The sequence below is a fragment of the Marmota flaviventris genome, chromosome 17 (assembly GCF_047511675.1).
Source record: "Marmota flaviventris isolate mMarFla1 chromosome 17, mMarFla1.hap1, whole genome shotgun sequence".
Lineage (NCBI taxonomy): Eukaryota > Metazoa > Chordata > Mammalia > Rodentia > Sciuridae > Marmota > Marmota flaviventris.
This window is the reverse complement of record NC_092514.1, coordinates 65268085-65288125: the sequence shown is the minus strand read 5'-3', so window position 1 is coordinate 65288125 and position 20041 is coordinate 65268085. Positions and strand designations below refer to the sequence as shown.

Sequence of the window (20041 nt, the reverse complement as noted above, 5' to 3'; positions counted from 1 at the left end):
AAACAGGAATGGAGCCCACACATCTGGCTGTGATGTCCTGTGTGCATGAGGATGGTGGCAATGTATTGCATTGCCTTGTTACTTCTGCAAAAATGATCAGGTGCCCAGAGCTACACTTGTTTTCAAGTAAGAAGTAGAAAAAAGAAAAACAGCTTGAGCTGCTTCGTATCATAGACTTTCAATGTGTTATTATTCAACACTACAGTGTCAAATTTAGATTTTCCACCTCGAGGAATTCGGTTTAGCTTTAATTAGTTGCTGTGAATATTTCTGAGCCAACTCTGGGAGGCATTTATCTAGAAAATAGTTTCACTTAAATATAAACTGGATATAGGGTGTCATTTTCCTAGCAGGGTTTGTATGATGTTTAAAGTTATAAATTAATTGTAGTCATTGCAATGACCTTAGCCACAAGCCCATCATCATTATATTGGTTAGTGGATTTATTGATCATAATTTTTAATATTATACTGTTGAGAAACCATCTGTAGTGCCATCCAAGCTCTTTGAGTAGCTGTAGGACCGTTAGGGTGTGAATATTGTTTGGAGAAAAGATGATGCTTACAGTTATTCTCATACAGGCAACGGATGCATTTTTTCATCTAGCAACTTTTCAGAAAAACAAGCTCCAAAATACCAGACAAATGAAAAACAGACTTCAGCAGCAACTTGCTGCTTCCTGAGTAACTAAAGAATGTGCTTCTTGTGGTTAAAATGAAGGATCTGTTTAATATGGATGAAATAACAACACTCCAGGCATTTTCATTGACATTTCACTGTGACTTTCTGAACTTAGGAGTGCTGACACGAAAACCTATTCTTTCTGCTCAGCAAAGCTTGCAGTCAGATTGCAAAGCCGGGACAGAAGAGGTATAGGCGACGTCGGGTTCATGTCTATTTTTCTATTTATACTTATTTTTCATTCGCACTACCGCACTTCCTAATTTCCTGGGATTCCTTCTCTGGAACCAGTTAAGAACCCAGGAAGGGTTCTCAATCCCACCGCCTCTCGAGCATTGGCCTTGCCTACCGGATTATCGTGGAAACGTTAGTAGTGGGTATTTGTACAGACTTTCCTAAGGTCAAGGGACACTTTGTGTACCTTGGGTCCAGAAGCTTCCCAGAGTGGCTGGGTAGGGCACTGTGGCACCCAGGATATATTTGAAAACAGACTCAAAGCCCCCCTTTCCGATGCTCCCCGGAACCTGGCGGGCTCGGCTCCGGGGCAGCCCTGCAGTCTGGCAGCAGCCCGGGAGAGACATGCTGTTTTGTTTAAATCCTCCACATTCTTTGCCATTTCCCCATTGGCCGGATGGGGCTACCCTCCCCGCCGCGGCCGCTGCTGATGTCAGCCTCGTCGCGTTCGCTCCTCCCGCACCCACCTCCCCGGCCCCAGGCACACTGCAGCTCTGCGCGGACTCTCCGGCCCCAGCGAGGTGGCTGCAAACTCGCGGGCACGCACCGCGCTCGGGGAGCCAAGGGACTCGGGGGAGGGGACGCGCGCGGAAGGCGCCAGCTTCCTCTCGCCCGCCCCTAGCAACAGCCAGTCGAGGTTGGAGGCACCCGGGGCCCCAGCACGGCAGAGCCGAGGGGTGGCGGCGGCGGTTGCTTCCCTTTTCTCCAGCCGAGCCCTGGAACGACTCAGGGACTGGCCCTAAAAAGAGCAGGAAATCTTGTTTACCGCCCGGAGAGAGGAGCCGTTCGAGCCTTTGTCTGGAAAGTCTGCATCTCCGGATCCGGCTGCAATGTGTTCCTGGTGACATTAGCACTGGGCAGACCGGTCGGAGGAGGCGGGTAGCCAGGGTCTGCTCTGCTTTCGAAGGCGGATCGAGAGAGTGACTTTTATGCATTTGTTTTAATTTATGGAAATTTCTTTTTTTCCCCTCCCTCGCTCGCTGCCGGGCATGTCCTGATCCGGCGGCCGCTCCTACCGCCCCAGGCTGCCGATCGTAGCGTTTCCAGCGGGTCTCCCTCCCTCACTCCCGACTTTGCAACACCGCGTTCCGGGAGGACCGACCTCGGCGAGGAAGGAGGCGGGGGAGCCACGAACACCGGACCCAAACCTTGACATGCTCTCGGGAGGAGAGGAGGAAGCCAGGAGCTGAGCGCACCGCGAAGGCTGCTTCGCCGCGGGTTCCGAGGAGCGCCCTGCCTTGCGCCTGGGCGGCAGCCTTGTTGGTCGGGGGGGCGCCCCCCGCTTCCCGCCTCGGAGGTCCGTGGCCGGCAGGACCATGCTGCTGAAGGAGTACCGGATCTGCATGCCGCTCACCGTGGACGAGGTAGGTGCCGCGCCGGGCCTCGCCCGTTCCCGCCTCCCCCGCCCCGGGGTGCCGGTCTCCCGCCACCGCCTCTCGGCCCGAGGTCCACTGCGGGTGTCAGGGAAACCCGGGTGGAACATTACCTCCCAAACCAGAGGGTTGGAGGGGGAGGAGGCAGAGGATTTGCCATTTCCACTTATCACCCCAGCGCGGGAGGGCGGCGTTGGGTGGGGCAGTGGACTCCAGGTGGGCTCTTTGGAGGCACCCAGAAACCAGACTGCTGGGGATCACAATGCGCCAAAAGGAGCTGGTGCGCCCCCTCCCTCCAATTAAGAAAACGAGTAAAGCAAACCCAAGAACCCAAGCGCGCTCCGTAGCTGGGGGGTCGGGGGCCCCCTGCCCTGGCTGTGGGCCCTGCCACTCCTGCCCGCCCTCCGCTGTAAGGTCGGCGTGCGGGGTGCCCTCAGGATCTAGAGGCCCTCAGCCCCGAGAGGGAGCATCTCGGAGCCCTGGGGGTCCGTCTAGGCGACTGGTGGTCGCTGCTGGCCTGGGCGCCGCTCCCGCCACGCCCGCGCAGCAAGCCTCGGGGACCTGGCTTGTCCTTTTGCAAACCACCTGGCTAGGAAACTTTCTGTGTCTCTTGTTTCTTCCGCCGCGGGGAGCGTGGTCTGCGGGCGAACCCGGAGCCGCGGGGGCTGCGGCGCCACCACAGGAGGGCGCTCGAGCACGCGGTGCCGGGCCAGGGTCCCGGCTCCGGTCCTGCAGCTGCCGGGCTGGGGCTCGGTCTCCAAACGCTATTCGGCTTCCATTCTTCGGATCCCCCCAAGCAACGAGCTCCATCATCCAGGAAATGGTGACTCATGAGGGTTATTCTGGCCCGGTCTTCCCTTGCGTTCTCCTTCTCCCTCCCCACCTTTTTGGTGATTTCACAACTGCTTAGCGTCTGTCCAGGGACAGCGAGGAAGCGTGAAGCCAGTCGAAGCAATTTGAAACTCATAAGTGTGTTTTGGTGTGGCAACACAAATGAAATCAGCGACCCAAACTGTATTCGTGTTTAAATACAATGCATTTAAGCTGTCAGATATGTTATTATTGAGTCACTACTTTGTGAAAGGGGAGGTGCATTTTGTAAAGGGGCTATCTTCGTTTGTCATCTGGAACAATGTTAAGGCAAGGTCCTGATACAATCCAAGGCAAGATCAAAGTAGCCCGGAGTTTACAAAACGTCTCACAGGGACACTGGCTGCCAAGGAGGGCGAGCTCAGCTCCCACCATCACGATCAACCAAGCTTGGGAGTTTGCTGGCCTTTGAGGAGGGTCATGAAGGGTGGAAGCCTTGTGGGTGGGCAGAGGTGTCTTTGGGGTGGGGCTGGGGGGTGAATCTGACCTTGTAAATGGAGAACAGCACAGCTTTGTGGGGCATGAGGGAGGCAAATGAGTAGAAAAGGTGGAAATTTTCGCACCTCCTGGGAAAACCCTTCAGAGTGGAGGTGTGTATGTGTATTTGGTCTCCTGAGGATGGATAGGAGTTTGGAATCTCTGAACATGTTGGGACTGCATGAAATGCCCCCAAAATGCAGGTGATAATCAAGAAAAGAACCAGTTCTAGAATCTTCTCTTTTAGCAACAAAATCTCTTTATCCTGGTTTATTTACATATTTATTTATTTATTGCGGGTACTAGTGATTAAACCTAGGAGTGCTCTACCACCGGGCTACATTCCAGCCCTTTTAATATTTTATTTAATATTTTATTTAACAAGACAGGGTCTTGTTAAGTTGCTGCAGCGGGCCTCCAAGTTGCCCTTCTCAGGATTACAGGTGTGCCCAGCACGCTGGGCTGGCCTGGTGTTTTTCCCCAGGCGGAGTGCTTCCACAAGTACCCAGTGAAATAATCTCATTTGAGTGATATAGGAGGAGGCCTTTCTTAACTGGCCAACAAAATCAGACTCCACCTGTACTAAATGTATAATTATAAATTATTTTGTGTATAATTCATTTGGACTAAAACAAGGATGATTCAGTTTCTGTGAGGTCATATGCTGAAGTCATTTTCTACTTTGTCAGAGGAGCAAAGGGGCAATTTACACAGGAGGGAAAGAATTCAGATTAATCAAATCGGATCATGGATAAGGAAAGTAGGCCTAGCTTGCCACAGGTTAGGTCCCTGAGCTGAGCTGGTAGCAGATCCTCTGGTCTCCACCACTGCTCCTGGCACCAAGTCCCACTGACCTCACCACTGATCACTGGGAGGCAGCTTAGGTGCCTTTGAAGAAGACCTTCATCATCAGCTTAGCTAGACTTTGGGAGGCTTAATCTGTGCTTCAGTTCTTGATTCACTTTGGACCCAGTTCAACCTATCTGGAACTTCTGCATCTTGCTTCTGTTTAACCACCACAGTTAATTAGTAGCAGTGTCCGTTCCCCCCCCCCCCCCCAAATGAAGCAAATGCCTGTGTTTTGGAGAGTCAGTGTCTGTTCTTTGTCTCTGACCTTATCATTTGCCTACCTAACCTCCTGCTGGTGCTGGGGAGTTAGGGGGCTGCTGTGTTATTATTCATATTTTGCAGATGAGTATACTTGTGTGCTCAAAGCTATACAATTAGTTAACAGCCAAGCCAGGAGAGTCCTGGTTAGGCACATTATTTGTTTTTCCTTAATCTGCTCTTTGCCTGTCAGTAGCATTGAATCCAGGAAAGGGAAAAACTATTCTGTGAAAACGGATAGTTTCAGCACCCTCAATTAGATAAAAAATCAGAGGCCTTGAATTGTTATAGATTGTACTGACTTCTAATATTTCTCTAGCCTTATTTTAACACATAAAAATGTCCTCCAGTTCTAAGAAAAAAGAAGAGCCATGAGAGATCAAAGAAAATAAAGTTAAAATATAGTCTAGATCAGATGCTGTTGTATGCAAACATTAATTTTGGGGCTGGGGATGTAGCTCAGTAGTAAAACATTTGCCTAGCATGCACAAGGGTCTGGGTTCACTCCCCAGCACAACAACAACAACAACAACCATACACACATACACACACACACACACACACATACACATACACACATATATATATATATATATATATACATATACATATACATACACATATATATTCATATATATCTATATATTTTAAAAAAAATATATATGTGTATGTATTGATTTTTTTAAAAAATATATATATGAATATATATGTGTATATATATATATACATATGTCTCTATATATGTGTATGTGTGTGTGTATTGATTTTTTAAAAAATATATAGATATATATGAATTTTAGAATAAAGAATTACAGCTGGGCGTGGTGGCACATGCCTGTAATCCCAGGGACTTGGGAGGCTGAGGCAGGAGGATCTCAAGTTCAATGTCAGCATCAGCAACTTAGCAAGGCCCTAAGCAACTTAGCAAGACTCTTGTCTCAAAATAAAAAAACAAAATGGGCTGGGGATGTGGCTCAGTGGTTAAGTACCCTTGGTTCAATCCCCAGTATGAAAAAAAAAATTACAAGAGGTAACATCCCATAGATTAATAATAATAATAATAATAAAACTTCATCGGGGTAGCCTCATTTGTGTTAAATGTAGTCCTCTCTGAACTAAATATAAACCTTTTGGAAAGTTATGAACAGGGAAGGTCCCTAGGGGCTGATGGTTGCTATAAAGAGAAAGTTGTCATTGTCTACATTTGAAGCATTTGGTGACATAGATTCTAGAATTTTAGACTGAGAAGAGCTGTTTAGCAGAGATGGTTTGTACTTGAGCCACTTCCTTTTACCAAGAACCCTAGGACTTCAGAAGGCACAGCAGTTGCCATCTCAAGGCTAAGGACAGAATTCAGGCTGGAACCTGGTTTCTGGTGGGAAGCTGTTTAACTGTTAGGCCACAGTGTCTGCAGTTTTCCCTCCTTGGGAAGTCCTTGTTGGAAGACAGTGTTGTCCCTAAGTCCTAGGTGTACAGCAGCTATGCTGGGCAGTCCCTAGATGAAGGTGCTTTGAGGACTCTGACCTTGTGTCTGCTTAAGAGACATATAACAGTATTTGGAACTGGAAGGGTGGCTAGGGGACTCTATATTTGGAACTGCCTTCATATAACAAGACATTGGTTGTCCTCAGATGGTATGGTTTTATGGGCGGCATTTGGATGTGTAGCTTGTGAAAGGTAATAGTGGAGTTTAGGACCTCCTTGCCCTCCTACCGTTCCTTGGGGCTGCTACTGGTCCTAGCATCCTACTCAGCATCCTCAGGATTCCCTGGAGCATGTGGGGGATCATCCCTCCCTGAGAAAGGTACTTATTAGTAAGATAAATGCCTCCCACCAGGCGCAGTGTGGAGCACACCTGTCATCCCAGAGGCTAGGGAGTCTAAGGCAGGAGGATCATACTTGGAGGCCAGCCTCAGTAATTTAGTAAGGCCCTAAGCAACTTAGTGAGACCCTGTCTCTGAGTAAAAAATAAAAAGGGCTGGGGTATGGCTTAGTGGTTAAGCCATACCAAAAGTAAAAAGATAAACACCTCCCACGAGCTAAACACATCCTAAAACTACCCAAGACAGGCATCCTTCAATTTCTATTACTTCTTTTTTCTCTCTTTCTTTACTGTATAACAGTTCCTATTGTGATTGCATTAATATTAATGTGTGTACTTTTAGAGATTTGTGGTCTTTAGGGATTCGGTGCACAGTGAAGGAAAACAGAAACACTCCCCTCCCCTTTAAGAAATGAAGAAAGAGAAAGAAGAAGGAAAAAAACAACTTTTTCATACAGAGCATTATTTTGCTCTTTGCCTGGCAGGGAGCCAGTGCACTTTACCCAGGCTCCTCCGGTCCCTGGAGAGTTCTCTTACGTACATTTCTGAGAACAGATTTGGGATTGGGGTGGTGCCACCTCTGGAGAGACACGAATGGAGATGCCAGAAAGCTCCCGGTGCTCCTTGTTCTCAGTTTGAACAATTTATTGTGAAATGCATCTAGAAACATTGGGGCAGAAAGTCTTAAAGGAACTGAAAACGTTGGATAGTATCATTGACTTTGCTGCTTGTACAGAGTGGCACCCTTGAATATAAAGTCCTTAAACCTTCCTCAGAGCTCCCCATCAATGGACTTTGGGAAATATATTTTTAAGAATGAACACTATTTTGACTTAATTTTTTTTTTTTTTTTTTTGGTGCTGGGGATCAAACCCAGGGCCTCATGTATGCCAGGCAAGCGCTCTCCCACAGAGCCTCATTCCCAGCCCTGATCCCCCTTTTATTTTGCGGTATTGGACCTTTTTCTTTGTGTGTTTTTTTTTTCTTTTCCTGACTGTTGGTTTAGTGGGAGGGACTGGTGCCAGGCTCATGACTTTGATTTCTGGGTGACCCAGGTAGCTTTTTTGCCTGTTCCACAGCCAGGGACAGTGCTCCTCATGCCACCCGGCTATATTGCAAGGCTGTGTCCTCAGTGGTGAGTGGCAGGGAGGGGAAGGAGGGCAGGTTAATGGATGAGTGTAAACCTTTCACCACTAATGGAACAGCGAGGGACAGATGCTGTCCTGCCAGCAGGTCAGCCAAGTTGACTTTGTGCATGAAGGACGCTGTGTTTTCCCTGCGCTTTGGGTGTGCATGACTGTCACATGAAACAGATTCCGGGCCTTGAGGAAAAAAAACCCACACTGTCCTTAATGAAACCCCAGTTAAAAGTGGTAGTAATTAACTTTTGCTTTTGATTACAAAGACAGCGAGCAAGTCCCCAAGGTTTTTAAAAGTCAAATTAGAAAACCCTGCATTTGATGGAATGAATATTATTGATATTCAGAGAAAAGCGAGTAGTCTTCCTTTCAGGAAGGCTATTATTTCAAGAGAATGAAGAATACTCTTTTTTTGTAGGTGTTGTTTCCCTCCTTTGGTGCTGGCGATCTAACCCAGGGCCTTGTGTGTGCTAAGCATGGGCTCTAACTCTACCTCTGAGCACACTCTCCCAGCCCCTCCAAACAGCTGCAAAAAAATTAATATACTTTCAGAACTCAATCAGAGGTCTCCCCCAGCACCCTAGAGTGTCTGGGAAGTGTATGCGTGGGGGAGGGATCACAAAATTGTTGTTTTTAATTCTTATTTATTTATTTATTTACTTACTTACTGGTACTGGACATTGAACCCAGGACCACTTTACCACTGAGCTTCATCCTCAGTCCTTCTTGTTTCTTAATTTCTTCTTTTGAGGCAGGTTCTTACTACGTTGCTTAGGGTCTAAGTTACTGAGGTTGGCCTTGAACTTGTGATCCTCCTGCCTCAGCCTCCCATGCTTGTTTTTATTCTTTAAAATATAAAAAGTGTATGCACAGTGACAGATAGTCGATGTGTTTTTCAGGAGTAGTAATTACTGGAAAAAATACGTCCAGGTTTTTTTTTTTGCTATAGTCACCTGAGTGAGGGCACAGGTGCCCTGGGAGGCCTGAGGGACTCTGGCCTGATTTCTGTGGCTTAGAGGTCTGCGGGGTTCAGGCATTTCTGAAACCCATTCTCAAAACTAGGCAACACTCCCGCCCCTGTTGGGAGAAAAAAGACTGAGTTCTAAAAAACAGCTGATTTATAGAGAAGTCAGGACAGTTGTACGCATTTTTGGCAAATTCCATTCCTGGGAGAGAAAAGGCAGATTTCAGAGTGCAGACTGCCAACCACCTGCCCTGTCTCACCCTGGAAATCAGGAATTTTGTGGGATTCCCAAGTGGAGATGTTTTCATAGTTTAACAAGATCAAGTATATGATAAATATTAGAACTATCAACCAATTTTATATGTAAAGTTGTTTGAAAGAAATTACCTTGGAAATCTTACTTTTCATTCTATACAAACTCCAGTATATAGAAAAGTGCAGTTCATACAAACAGGGTTGCAGGGGCACACCTCCAGGGGCACTATTTGCATGGAACCCAGTGAGAATGGAGGCTGGCAACCAGCCAGCTGCTTTTGTCTGCCGGTCACCCGCCCAGCCACTGCCAGTGTCATGCTTCAGCTTGACAGTCTAGAGCAAGCTTGTGAGTCTATAAGGGGAATATCATCTCAGAATCATCTTTCTAGATCATTCCATCCTGGGCTGGGGATAGAGCTCAGGATAAAGTGCTTGCCTAGTATGTGCAAGTATGGGTTCAGTTTCCCAGCACTGCAATAAATAAATAAAATAAAATAGTTTCCCCTATTATTTTCTATCTCCATTTCCCCATGTGCTGATTTTCCTCTTGGCATTGAACCTAATTCGTTCTTATTTTGTTATTTGTTTCCATGGTCATCTTTTCAACAGGTCGTTCACATGAGAAGACACTGATACAATAGTTTAACTTATTTTCTTTGCATACTGAAACCTAGTGTGCATTTCCCACTCCCAGCACATCTCAATTGGCACTGGCCACTTGCAGGGCTCAAGTGCCACCATGTGGCCTGTGGTTGTCACATGGACAATGCAGTTCTGCTCAGCAGAGGGTCCCACACAGGGTAAATACATGCTGGATGGATGGATGGAAACTGGGAAAGCCAGAAACTGGTGGGAAATCTGACCTTAAATATCTTTCTTTATACTGTTTAAAATTTTTCTTTTTAGGGGCTGGGGTTGTGGCTCAGTGGTAGAGCGCTTGCCTAGCAGGTGGGGGCCCTGGGTTCGATCCTCAGCACCACATACAGATCAATATGATAAAGGTATTGTGTCAAACTACAACTAAAAAAAAAAAAATTCTGTTTAAAAAGTTTTGGGCTGGGGTTGTGGCTCAGCAGTGGAGCGTTCGCCTGGCATGCGTGGGGCACTGGGTTCGATCCTCAGCACCATATAAAATACAATAAAGATATTGTGTCCACTTATGATTAAAAAAACAAAAAGTTTCAACCACCTAAAATTTTACCAACTAGAGATTCTTTTATGTTAAAAAAAATCCTCCTTTAAAAATTCCTTTGTGACACCCCTGAGAGGCTTGAAGTCCGTCATTCCAAGGAGTTAAGCAATCTGGCTTCTTTCCTTCCAACTTCCAGAGGAATACATTATTATTTTTTTAATTACTATGTACCACACCAGTGGTTTAAAACAGCACCCGTCTTGTCATCTCCCGGTTTCTATCTGCATATGACCTGGCTGGCTTCTCCGCTGAGGGTCCCAAAGCTGAAATCAAGGTCCCCCTCTGGCTGCCTTTCTTTCTGGAGCTTGGAGTTCTCTTCCAAGCCTGTATGGTTGTTGGCAGAACTCAGTGTCTTGTATTGTAGAACCAAGATTGCTGGCCATCAATTAGAAAATGGCTCCGAGAGGCCACCTGCCATTTCCTGCTCTGTGGCCTCCTCCACAGCCTGGCACTTTGTTCTTTCAAAGTCAACAGTTGAGCTTCTGCTACAACTTTGAATCCCTCTTTTCTCTTTTTCTGCAAGGACTCACCTGGTTAGGCTAGGCCCACCATATTCAAGGGAGAGGGATTGTGCCTATGCAGGGTGTGCCCACCAGGCAGCAGGAATCTTGGGGGACCATTCTGCTCACCACCTGGAGATTAGTGAAGTGAAAATCTTCCCTGGAGGACAGAAGTAGTTATTTCTTGAATCTATAAAACTTAGGGATATGGAAGTTCTAGGTTGGCCCTTTGGGCATCATGAAACTATTCTTAATTTTTTTTCGGTACTGGGGATTGAACTTGGGGGCCCTCAACCACTGAGCCACAACCCCCGCCCTATTTTTTGTATTTTTTTTAGAAACAGGGTCTCACTGAGTTGCTTAGCGCCTTGTTTTTGCTGAGGCTGGCTTTGAACTCGTGATTCTCCTGCCTCAGCCTCCTGAGCTGCTGGAATTACAGGCGTGCGCCCCCATGCCCTGCATGAAGGTATTCTTTCCACAGATACTTTATTGAAACTCCTGCCGGGTGCCTGATGCTAGGGATGACGTAGCAAGCAAGGCAGATGCGATCCCTGTCCTTCTTGAGCTCACAGGCCAGAGGACATTGGAGAAGATTGTTCTATTAAAAAAATAGATAATGGAGATGGTTGTACAATTCTGTATCTACATCAAAAACTTTGAATTGGTATTAAAATACATCTCAATAAAGCTTTTTTTTTAATAGAGATGCTTATAAATTTGTTTCAGCAGTATAGACACCTATGTTCACAGAGGGTCATTGATAGAAAGTGCTGAGCTGGGATATGAGTAAATTGAGAAGTTATGATCCCTGTCCTCAAGGAGATGGCTCTGGTTGTCCTGAATTTAAATGGCCTTCTGAAGGGAGCTTGCCCTCTTCCACAGCAGTGTGGGAAAAAATATCTGCCAGATTTGGACCAGAATGACCGCAATGTAGGTCAGAACATAATACTTAGGGGAAAAAAAATAATCACAGCTTGAAAGCTGTCCTATGGCCAGCCACAGGGCTGCAGGGTACCAGGGGGCCCTTCACTGACAGAGCACCCTCCTCCACCATAGGGATCGGAAAGGGGGCAGAGACTGCTGGCCATCCTGAGCCAGAGGAACAGCCCCTGGGAACCTCAGGTCTGTTCTGGAATTGGCTCCAGGGGCACCTCTGCCCCACATGTGCATTGACTGGGACAGCAGAATGAATCCTGGAATCCACAGCTAGGAGACATCTGTACCGGGAGGAGAGTCCTTTGCCATACTCGTGTTTGGTAGATGACCTTCAAACTTCCGATCGTGGGCTTTATTCCAAAGGTGGCTGTCTCTCAGTACTCAGGTTAGGCTGGGCCAGTCTCCTAGGATGGCCCATCTCTAGAAGAAAGTCTCAAGGCAGGGGATACACTGTCGTGGCCACTGGCTTCAAACCAACTACAGAGGAAGGATTCTGGGGTCACCTACCACTTCCTGGCTGGCTGCAATGTCATGTAAGGCTGTTTATTGACTTAGAGACACTGAATTTGGAGCTCACCAAGATTTTGACATCAAATATTAAAGTGACTCATTCTTTAATTTCCCAGCACTTTGACCTAAAGGGCCTGTTCTGAAACCCTGTTTCAGACATGAGTAGAAGTTGACTCATATCTACACAAGAAGCCAACCAAGTTCTTGATCACATTTCTCTAATGACTTTGGATCTTTTTTATCTTTTTTATTTGTTCTTCTTAAGTTTGGGTGAAGCATGACCTTCTAAACTTCGTCATCATCTTTTATTCCTTTAGTGATCTCTCGAACCATCTATAGGATATTGTTTCTCTCCCAGACTGAATCATCTGGAGAAGAGAGGCCAAACAGACGTAATTTGATGACAGCCTATAATAATGTTGTTTAAGCACCTAATCTAGCGGCTAATCTCCCAAGATTGCTCCCCTACCCCATGTCATTCATACATGTACACACACGCACACGCACACACCCCACACAGGTCTGATCCCAGGATTTCTGAGCACTTTGTGCACTTATTTAAAAGAAAAGTTATTAACTGAGGAATGAGAAATCCCTATTAACTTGGGTGCTACTATAATTAAGTTGTTTAAGTTTTCAAATATACTAGGTCTATTTGCTGGACTTTTTTTGGGGGGAGGGCAGGGTTTCATTAAGTTGCTTAGGACCTTGCTAAGTTGCTGAGGCTGGCTTTGAACTTGGATCCTCCTGCTTCACCCGCTCTCATTTGCTGGGATTACAGGCGTGCACCACTGCGCCAGGCTGGATGTTTTATATTTCTCAACACCTCTCCATTATTTTCTAGTTTTAATTATATAGGAGAATATATTTATTTACTCTTTTTCTTTCTTTTAAGGTGCTGGCCTTTGAATCCAGGGCTTCAGGCATGCTAGGCAAGTGCTCTACCACTGAACTATATCCCCAGTGCTATTTTTTATTCTTAAAATGACAAAGTTTCATTTATCTCTTGTCTCTGGCGAAAAAAGAAAATGATTACAACTTGTATAGACATTTTACAGAGACAATGATATGACCTGTTCATGAGTCTTGTACCGGGTTTCCTGAAAAGTCTTGCGTAGGACTAGAGTGCCCGCATAGTTGAGGGGTGCCCGCCTCATCCTGCATATCTGAACCATCTCTGCCTCTGTGTCTATGCACATTGTGAAAGTCATTTGCCCTGCTCTCAATTGTAATGGTGAGGAGCTAGACAGTTGTCCTGTGTCACAGATCTTGGTCAAGAGTGGCCTGGCAGCAGTTTTGCTGTTGTGTTTATAATGAAATAGTCAGCTCTGTATTCCTTGGCACTGCATCTTATAAAGGATCTGTTTGGAAACTGTGGGTGTTAAAACTTTTTTTTTTTTTTTTGGCACCAGTGATTAAACCCAGAGGCGCTTAACCACTGAGCCACATCCCTAGCCCTTTTTATTTTTAATTTTGAGACAGGGTGTGACTAAGTTGCTTAGGGCCTTGCTAAATTGCTGAGGCTAATTTGTGATCCTCCTTCCTCAGCCTCCAGAGTCCCTGGGATTATGGGCATGTGCCACTGTGCCTGGCTAAAACTTGGTTTCTTTCTAAGCGTGCCTGGTGCCTTGAGTTCAATCCCCAGCATCACAAAAAAAAAAAAAAAAAAAAAGAGAGAGAGAGAGAGAGAGAAAGAAAAAAGATTTGGTTTCAATTTTATGTTCTTGGACTTATAAGAGTCAATTTTCATAAGCAAAGGAGGGAAAACGAGAAATTGCATTTGTTGAGAGACTTCCTGTTTCTCTTAGACTTCAGAAGAGTCTTATGAGTTAGATATTATCCTACCCATTTTACAGATGGGGATCATGGCTAGTCAACAGTAGACCTAGATTGACACCTGAGCTCATCCAACTCCTTAGCTAAACATCCCAGGGCTCTTTCTTCTACCCAGTTCTGCCTTTCTGAGATTCCTAAAGGTAGAAAGGAACTTTCGAGATTATCCAATTTCTTTCACAATAAAAAAACCTCAATTTCATAGAGAATAAATTCAGGATTACCAAAGGAATAATTATGTCACAGCAAAAGGAAAAGAGTGGTCCATAAGTTTAATCTTGTATTAAAAGGTTCAATTTTGGGATGTACCTGTGGCAGAGAGGACCTGGGTTTGTTTGATCTCCAGCTCCGAGGGTGGGGGGGAAGAAAAAAAAATCAGTTTTACCTAAGTATTAAACCAAGTGACATTCCTCTGTTCAACTTCAATAAATGAATCATCTTCCTCTTTGAAAATAACTTTTGTACTTCATGCTCCAAAAAGAGTACCACCTCTACGCTCTTAAATTACTCCTTTTAATGGCAATAAAAACCCTTGGCGTTCACAGGCCTCATGTGCAAGCTCTCATGAGCACTTGTGAGTTCCTCCAAATTGGTGTCTGAGGATAACGACTGGATCAGACAAGCACGCTGTGCTTCCATACGTTTAGTGGAAGACTTAAAACTGCACGTGGAGGCAGGCAAATTGGGAGGTATTAAAATGATCAGGTACCACTCACAGTTATGGAGCTACCATTCCAGCTGAGATGTTGCTCCTTGGAAGTTTTTGGCTCACCTTTATTTACTAGCATCGCCTCCTGAGCCAGTTGACAAGTTAATATCCTTCTCTCACAGTCACACTGTGTGGACTAAAATAACTGTTTCACTTGATAAGATTGCTATTTTGAGGAGTTGTAGCTCAGTGGTAGAGCATTGCTTAGCATGCTCAAGGCCCTGGCTTCAATTCCCAGCACCGCAGATAAATAAATAAATGAAAATAAAGATTTTAAAAATTTAAAACTATATATGTATGCATATTTTGAAAATGGAGCTCTAAAAGACTTTTTTTCAGAAATTGAGAATTCTTGCAAAGACATTTATCATGATCAAGAATGTTAATAATGGGGCCGGGGTTGTGGCTCAGCAGTAGAGAGCTTGCCTAGTACGTGTGAGGCCCTGGGTTTGATCCTCAGCACCAACCATATAAAAATAAATAAATAAAAGAAAGGTATTGTGTCTGACTACAAGCAAAAGTAAATATTTTTTAAAAAGGATGTTAATAATAGTTAGTATGGCAAATTTTATGCCATGTATTTGACTGCAATTTTTTCTTTTTTTTTTTTTTTGGTACTGGGGATAGAATCCAGGGATGTTTAATCAGTGAGTCACATCTCCAGCCCTTTTTTATTTAGATAGGGTCTTGCTGAGTTGTTTAGGGCCTCGATAAATTGCTGAGGCTTTGAACTCACAATCCTCCTGCTTCAGCCTCCTGAGCCACTGGGATTACAGGCGTGCTCCGAGCCCTTCCCTGCAATTTTCAAAAATAAAAAAATCAGGGCTGGGGTTGTGGCTCAGTGGTAGAGCATTTGCCTAGCACGTGCGAGGCCCTGGGTTCCATCCTTAGAACCACATAAAAATAAATAAAATAAAGTTAAAATAAAATAAAAAATAAAATATCAGAAAGTGGCAAGGATGTACAGGTGCAGTTAAGTGTGGTCCCCTTCCAATAGTTTAGGTTATAACGTGTTTATTTCCATTACTGATAACATCTGTGACTGTCCTCTGAGGAATCTGAGGAAGGGTTTCTTCTGTTGTTTTCAGCATATTTGATAAACATACATTTCATTTCATTTATTTTAAACATTATTTTAGTTGTCAATGGGCCTTTATTTTGCTTAGGTGCTCAGGATTGAACCCAGTGCCTCCGACATGCTAGGCAAGCACTCTACCACTGAACCACAGCCCCAGCCCCTAAACCTACATTTTAGTGTCATTAAGTGCACTCACATTGTTGGGTAACTATTGCCATCATTATGTTAGTCCATATTGTGTCACTGTAACCAAATATCCAATATAACCAACTTAAAAAGAGTTTATTTCATCTTACAGTTTGGGAGGTTTTTCAATCCCTGGTGTTGCTATGGGCCTATGGGGAGGCAGTACTTCGTGGTGGGAGCACATGGCTAGGAAGCAAAGAGAGGAGGAAGGTGCAGGCCCAATATCTCCTCAGGGGGGACACTCTCCCAGGGACCTAACTTCCTCCCGACAGGCCCCACCTCTTAAAGGTTCCACACCTACCGATGGTGTCTTAGTTTGGTGACCAAGTCTTTTATACGTGGGCCTTTGGGGGGACACATATCCAAATCATCGGGACCATGCACTTTTAGAACATTGTTTAACTGGCAAAACTGTACATCAAACACTGACTTCTCATTTCCCATCTCCCATGCCTCTGGCAACCACTCATCTACTTTGTGTTGCAAAGAATCAGTCTCCTTCGTAGGTGGTCGATTTTTTTTTTAAGCATTGGCTCTATTTTATTTTAAACTCATACATCTTGAAACAAACTGAAAAAACCTAAATTAAGGAATTTAAGTAGTTTTTTTTTTTTTTTTTTCCTGAACTCTGCCTTCTTTAAAGAAGGAAAATGACAAGATGGGCCAGTGTGTGTTTTGAATGGCATTAATGAATCAATGAGTGACCTACTCCTTTGCAGTAATAGCCGAAGTGCTTGACAATTTTAATTCAGGAGAACTACTGTGTTGTGATTGAACAGAGCAAATGTATTTTGTTCAGAATATTTACTAAAGCAGGTGAAAGTACTGATGCATTTTAGAAGCATTTCAGATGAGCAGGGTTGGCATAGACAAGTGTTCTACTAAAGTAGAAGACAGAATATTTGATGAAAGATAATGCTTTATTCCTGAACAAGGTAGAAGTAGACATTAATTGGACTCTTTCTCTGAGGAAGAAAGTGCAGTTAAAATGTTAGCTTATTTTCTTAGAATTTTATAAATGTTTAACCTAGGAGAAAAAAAGAGTTTAAGTCAGTCTGATGGCTTATTAATAAATTAACTTTGTTACATTTTCATTCTTGTCAATTCTCCTAGCGATGTCTACAAATAGAGCTTTCAATTCACTAAACTCACTTGCTAATGGCCTAGATTTCATTAGATTTTTTTTTTTTTTTCTTTTGAGACAGTCTTGCTGTTTCCCTGGCTGGTCTTGAACTCCTGGGCTCAAGCAATCCCCTGCCTCAGCCTCCTGAGTAGCTGGGGCTACAGCTTGGACATCTTGAAAACGGGGGTCATCAGTAAAGAATTTTGTGCTTGAGGCTGGGCGCTGACAGTAGCATGGGAGGCTGAGACAGGAGGATCACAAGTTCAAGGGCAGCCTCAGCAAAACAAAGCACTAAGCAACTCAGTGAGACCCTGTCTCTAAATAAAATACAAAATAGGGCTGGGGATGTGGCTCAGTGGTCGAGTGCCCCTGAGTTCAATCCCTGGTACCAAAAAAAAAAAAAAAAAAGAATTTTATGCTTGAACCCATTAGTATATCTTCTGAAATCTGTAAATTCACCATAGTTAGTGCTCTGGGAACATAACCCTCCATCAGGAACATTTCGCTGAGTTTGTCCTGATCTGATGCTGATGAAGAGCCTCATGTGACCTTGACATCATACATGCGTCACCATTCTGGATGATTCTATTCTTCATAGAAACTCTGTGGTGGCCCAGAGTGGTTTTCAGTCCTTAAAAAATGCTGTGAAAATAGATGGTTCTTTCGTTTAATGAGACAGGTTTAAAGATATGAAAGGGGTTATTTAATCCTCCCACTCCCAAGGGCAAAGAGTGTGGTCACTAGAATTGCATTTGGTCTTCTGGGTACAGGTTGTACCTGGCAAGCTGGAGACTCAAACCCTGGCCTGTTGAAGGCTGTGACCAGTTCTGATTTTTTGATAGGATGCTTTTGCCCCTCAAAAAGAGGCACCGTGTCCAAATGAAAAATTTTTAGATTCAAGATTGAATTGCTCACCTCTTCTGGATCGTGCCTGACGGAAACTTGGCCATGGCTGAGTGTAATTATGGTTTTGGGGTGGGATGACTATGGCGCTGCAGATAGGGATGCATTTAGGCATGCTTTCTTGCCAAGATCTGGCTGAAAAGGAGCTGGGGGGGTTGTTTTCTTTAAAAATAATAATCAGGCTATTAGTTGTCCAAATGGAATAATCCCCTTAAGCCTTTTCAAGGAACGCACTCCCGAAGGGTCAAGTGTGTTTAAAATCAGCCAGTATTTACCGAGGAGCTCGGCCCTTCGCCTACATTCTTCGAGGTGTTGTTTCTCTCTTTTTTTCAAATATTGGCTCTATTTGTCAGGAAGTATCTTGTTTTTTAAGGAGGGGTTTCAGGACTGGTTCTGAGATCAAAAGCAGCCACATCACCGGGCTGCCAGCAGCTTCCTTGTGGACTCATGCTAAGGACTTCCTCAGGGTTGGCCTGAAGGTGGAACGGCCCCAAGGGCCTTCCAAGCTCCTTTTTATGTTGGAGACAAGTTAAGAAAAAAGTAAGAAGATGTATGGGGCATGTGGGAGCCAGGTTTAATGGATTGTGGTTTGGGGCCTGGAGCCCAGGCCTGTGCTGAAGGCTTCAGGGCTCAGCATCTGTCACCGTGGGCACCTCTCAGAGTCCCAGGCTGGGGAGACCTGCCCATCCTGACACAGACTGGACGGCTTTCCCTATCACCCCTAGACACACATGTGGGTGTGTCTGTCTGCAAGCAGGACAGGTCAGCTTCCTTTCCGCTTTCCTTGGATCTTTTTGGATTGCAAATTGGCCACACCTCAAAATGCTGACTGTATTCTGGCAATGCCCCTCCCTTCCCACGGGAAATATCATCCCTGAAAAGAGAGAGCAGTGCTTTCATATGTGATATTCCTTCCACCTTTCTCTATTCTTTTACTTAACTAATCACCTTTGAGTTTTGTCTGCCTGAGCCAAAGTAACTATAAATGGCCCTACGTTGGGGTTTTGAGCCAGTCTCACCAAATTGCCCAGGTTGGTCTCAAATTTGTGATGCTCCTGCCTCCGTCTCCTGAGTAGCTGGGATTACAGGATGTGCCAATGTCAGTCAGCGGTTTGGAGGCTCTGTTTTCCAGGTGGCCCTTGGGAAGACCAGAGGTATCCCTAGGATCTGAGTTTGCTCGGTGGCAGTGTTGTGGCATAGTAAAACGTGCCTAGGGCTCGTGCGTCTGCAGCCTGCGGGGACTGTACGTTGCTGATTTAACCTTGTGCTCCAGGCCTGATGTTTCTGTTGCTATGGCAGTGCGCCTGTTGCTTGGTGTCAAGATGGCCATTGAAAATAGAGAGGCCAAAATAACGGCTGAACAGGTGTCCGTGCCCCGTGAACTTGTTTGTAGAACTATTTTCTCAAGAAGACCAGTGCAAAGAAATCACACAACTGTGCCCTTCGCTGCATTTTTATAGTTTAGTGTGGGTTTTCTTTTCTTTTTTTTTTTTTTCGTTTCCTTTAACACATTCCTCCCCCCTTTCCGTTTTATTTATAGACTTTTTCCTCCTTCGAGTAGTGCTATGCCAATTTTCTGTAGTAACACCAGAAGATTTCAGCTCGTTTCATTTAGCAGCGGATCTCCTTTCCTTACTTTGCGTAATTGGAGCCCTCCTCCTAAAAATAGCCCTTCTTTTCCTAAGGTGATTCTCATTATAGCTGATGTATTCTTTATTTAAAACAGAAGACCTCTTCTTCGCGTGCCCCTTTTAATTGATGTGTATTTGTTCCCTACATAAATTTACAATAGATGAAATACACACATACCACATATGTAACAGCTGGACATGGTGGTGCATACCTGAATCTCAGTGACTTGGGAGGCTGAAGCAGAAGGACAATAAGTTACAGAGGCCAGCCTCAGCAACTTAGTGAGGCCCTAAGCAATGTAGTGAGACCCTGTCTCTAAATAAATGAATAAATAAATAAACAAAAAGGGCTGGGGATGTGGCTCAGTGGTTAAGCACCCCAGAGTTCAATGCCTGGTATCAAAAAATGAAATGAAATAAAATAAAAAGTTAAAAGGGATGGGGATGTGGCTCAGTGGTTAAGGGCCCCTGGGTTCACTCCCCTCCACACAAACAGCCTTAAGAGGAACCTGAGTGTT

The 20041-nt window shown here is 44.9% G+C and overlaps 1 protein-coding gene across 1 annotated transcript in view; it reads left to right on the top strand.

Moving 5' to 3' along the window:
• Window positions 1–1385: 1385 nt before the first annotated feature.
• Window positions 1386–20041, top strand: part of Pitpnc1 (phosphatidylinositol transfer protein cytoplasmic 1) — a 254083-nt gene continuing 235427 nt past the window's right edge. Inside the window, exon 1 of the mRNA XM_027946269.2 lies at window positions 1386–2279. Coding sequence (XP_027802070.1) covers window positions 2232–2279 — 48 coding nt within the window. The 5' untranslated portion in view covers window positions 1386–2231. The remainder of the gene's footprint in view (window positions 2280–20041) is intronic.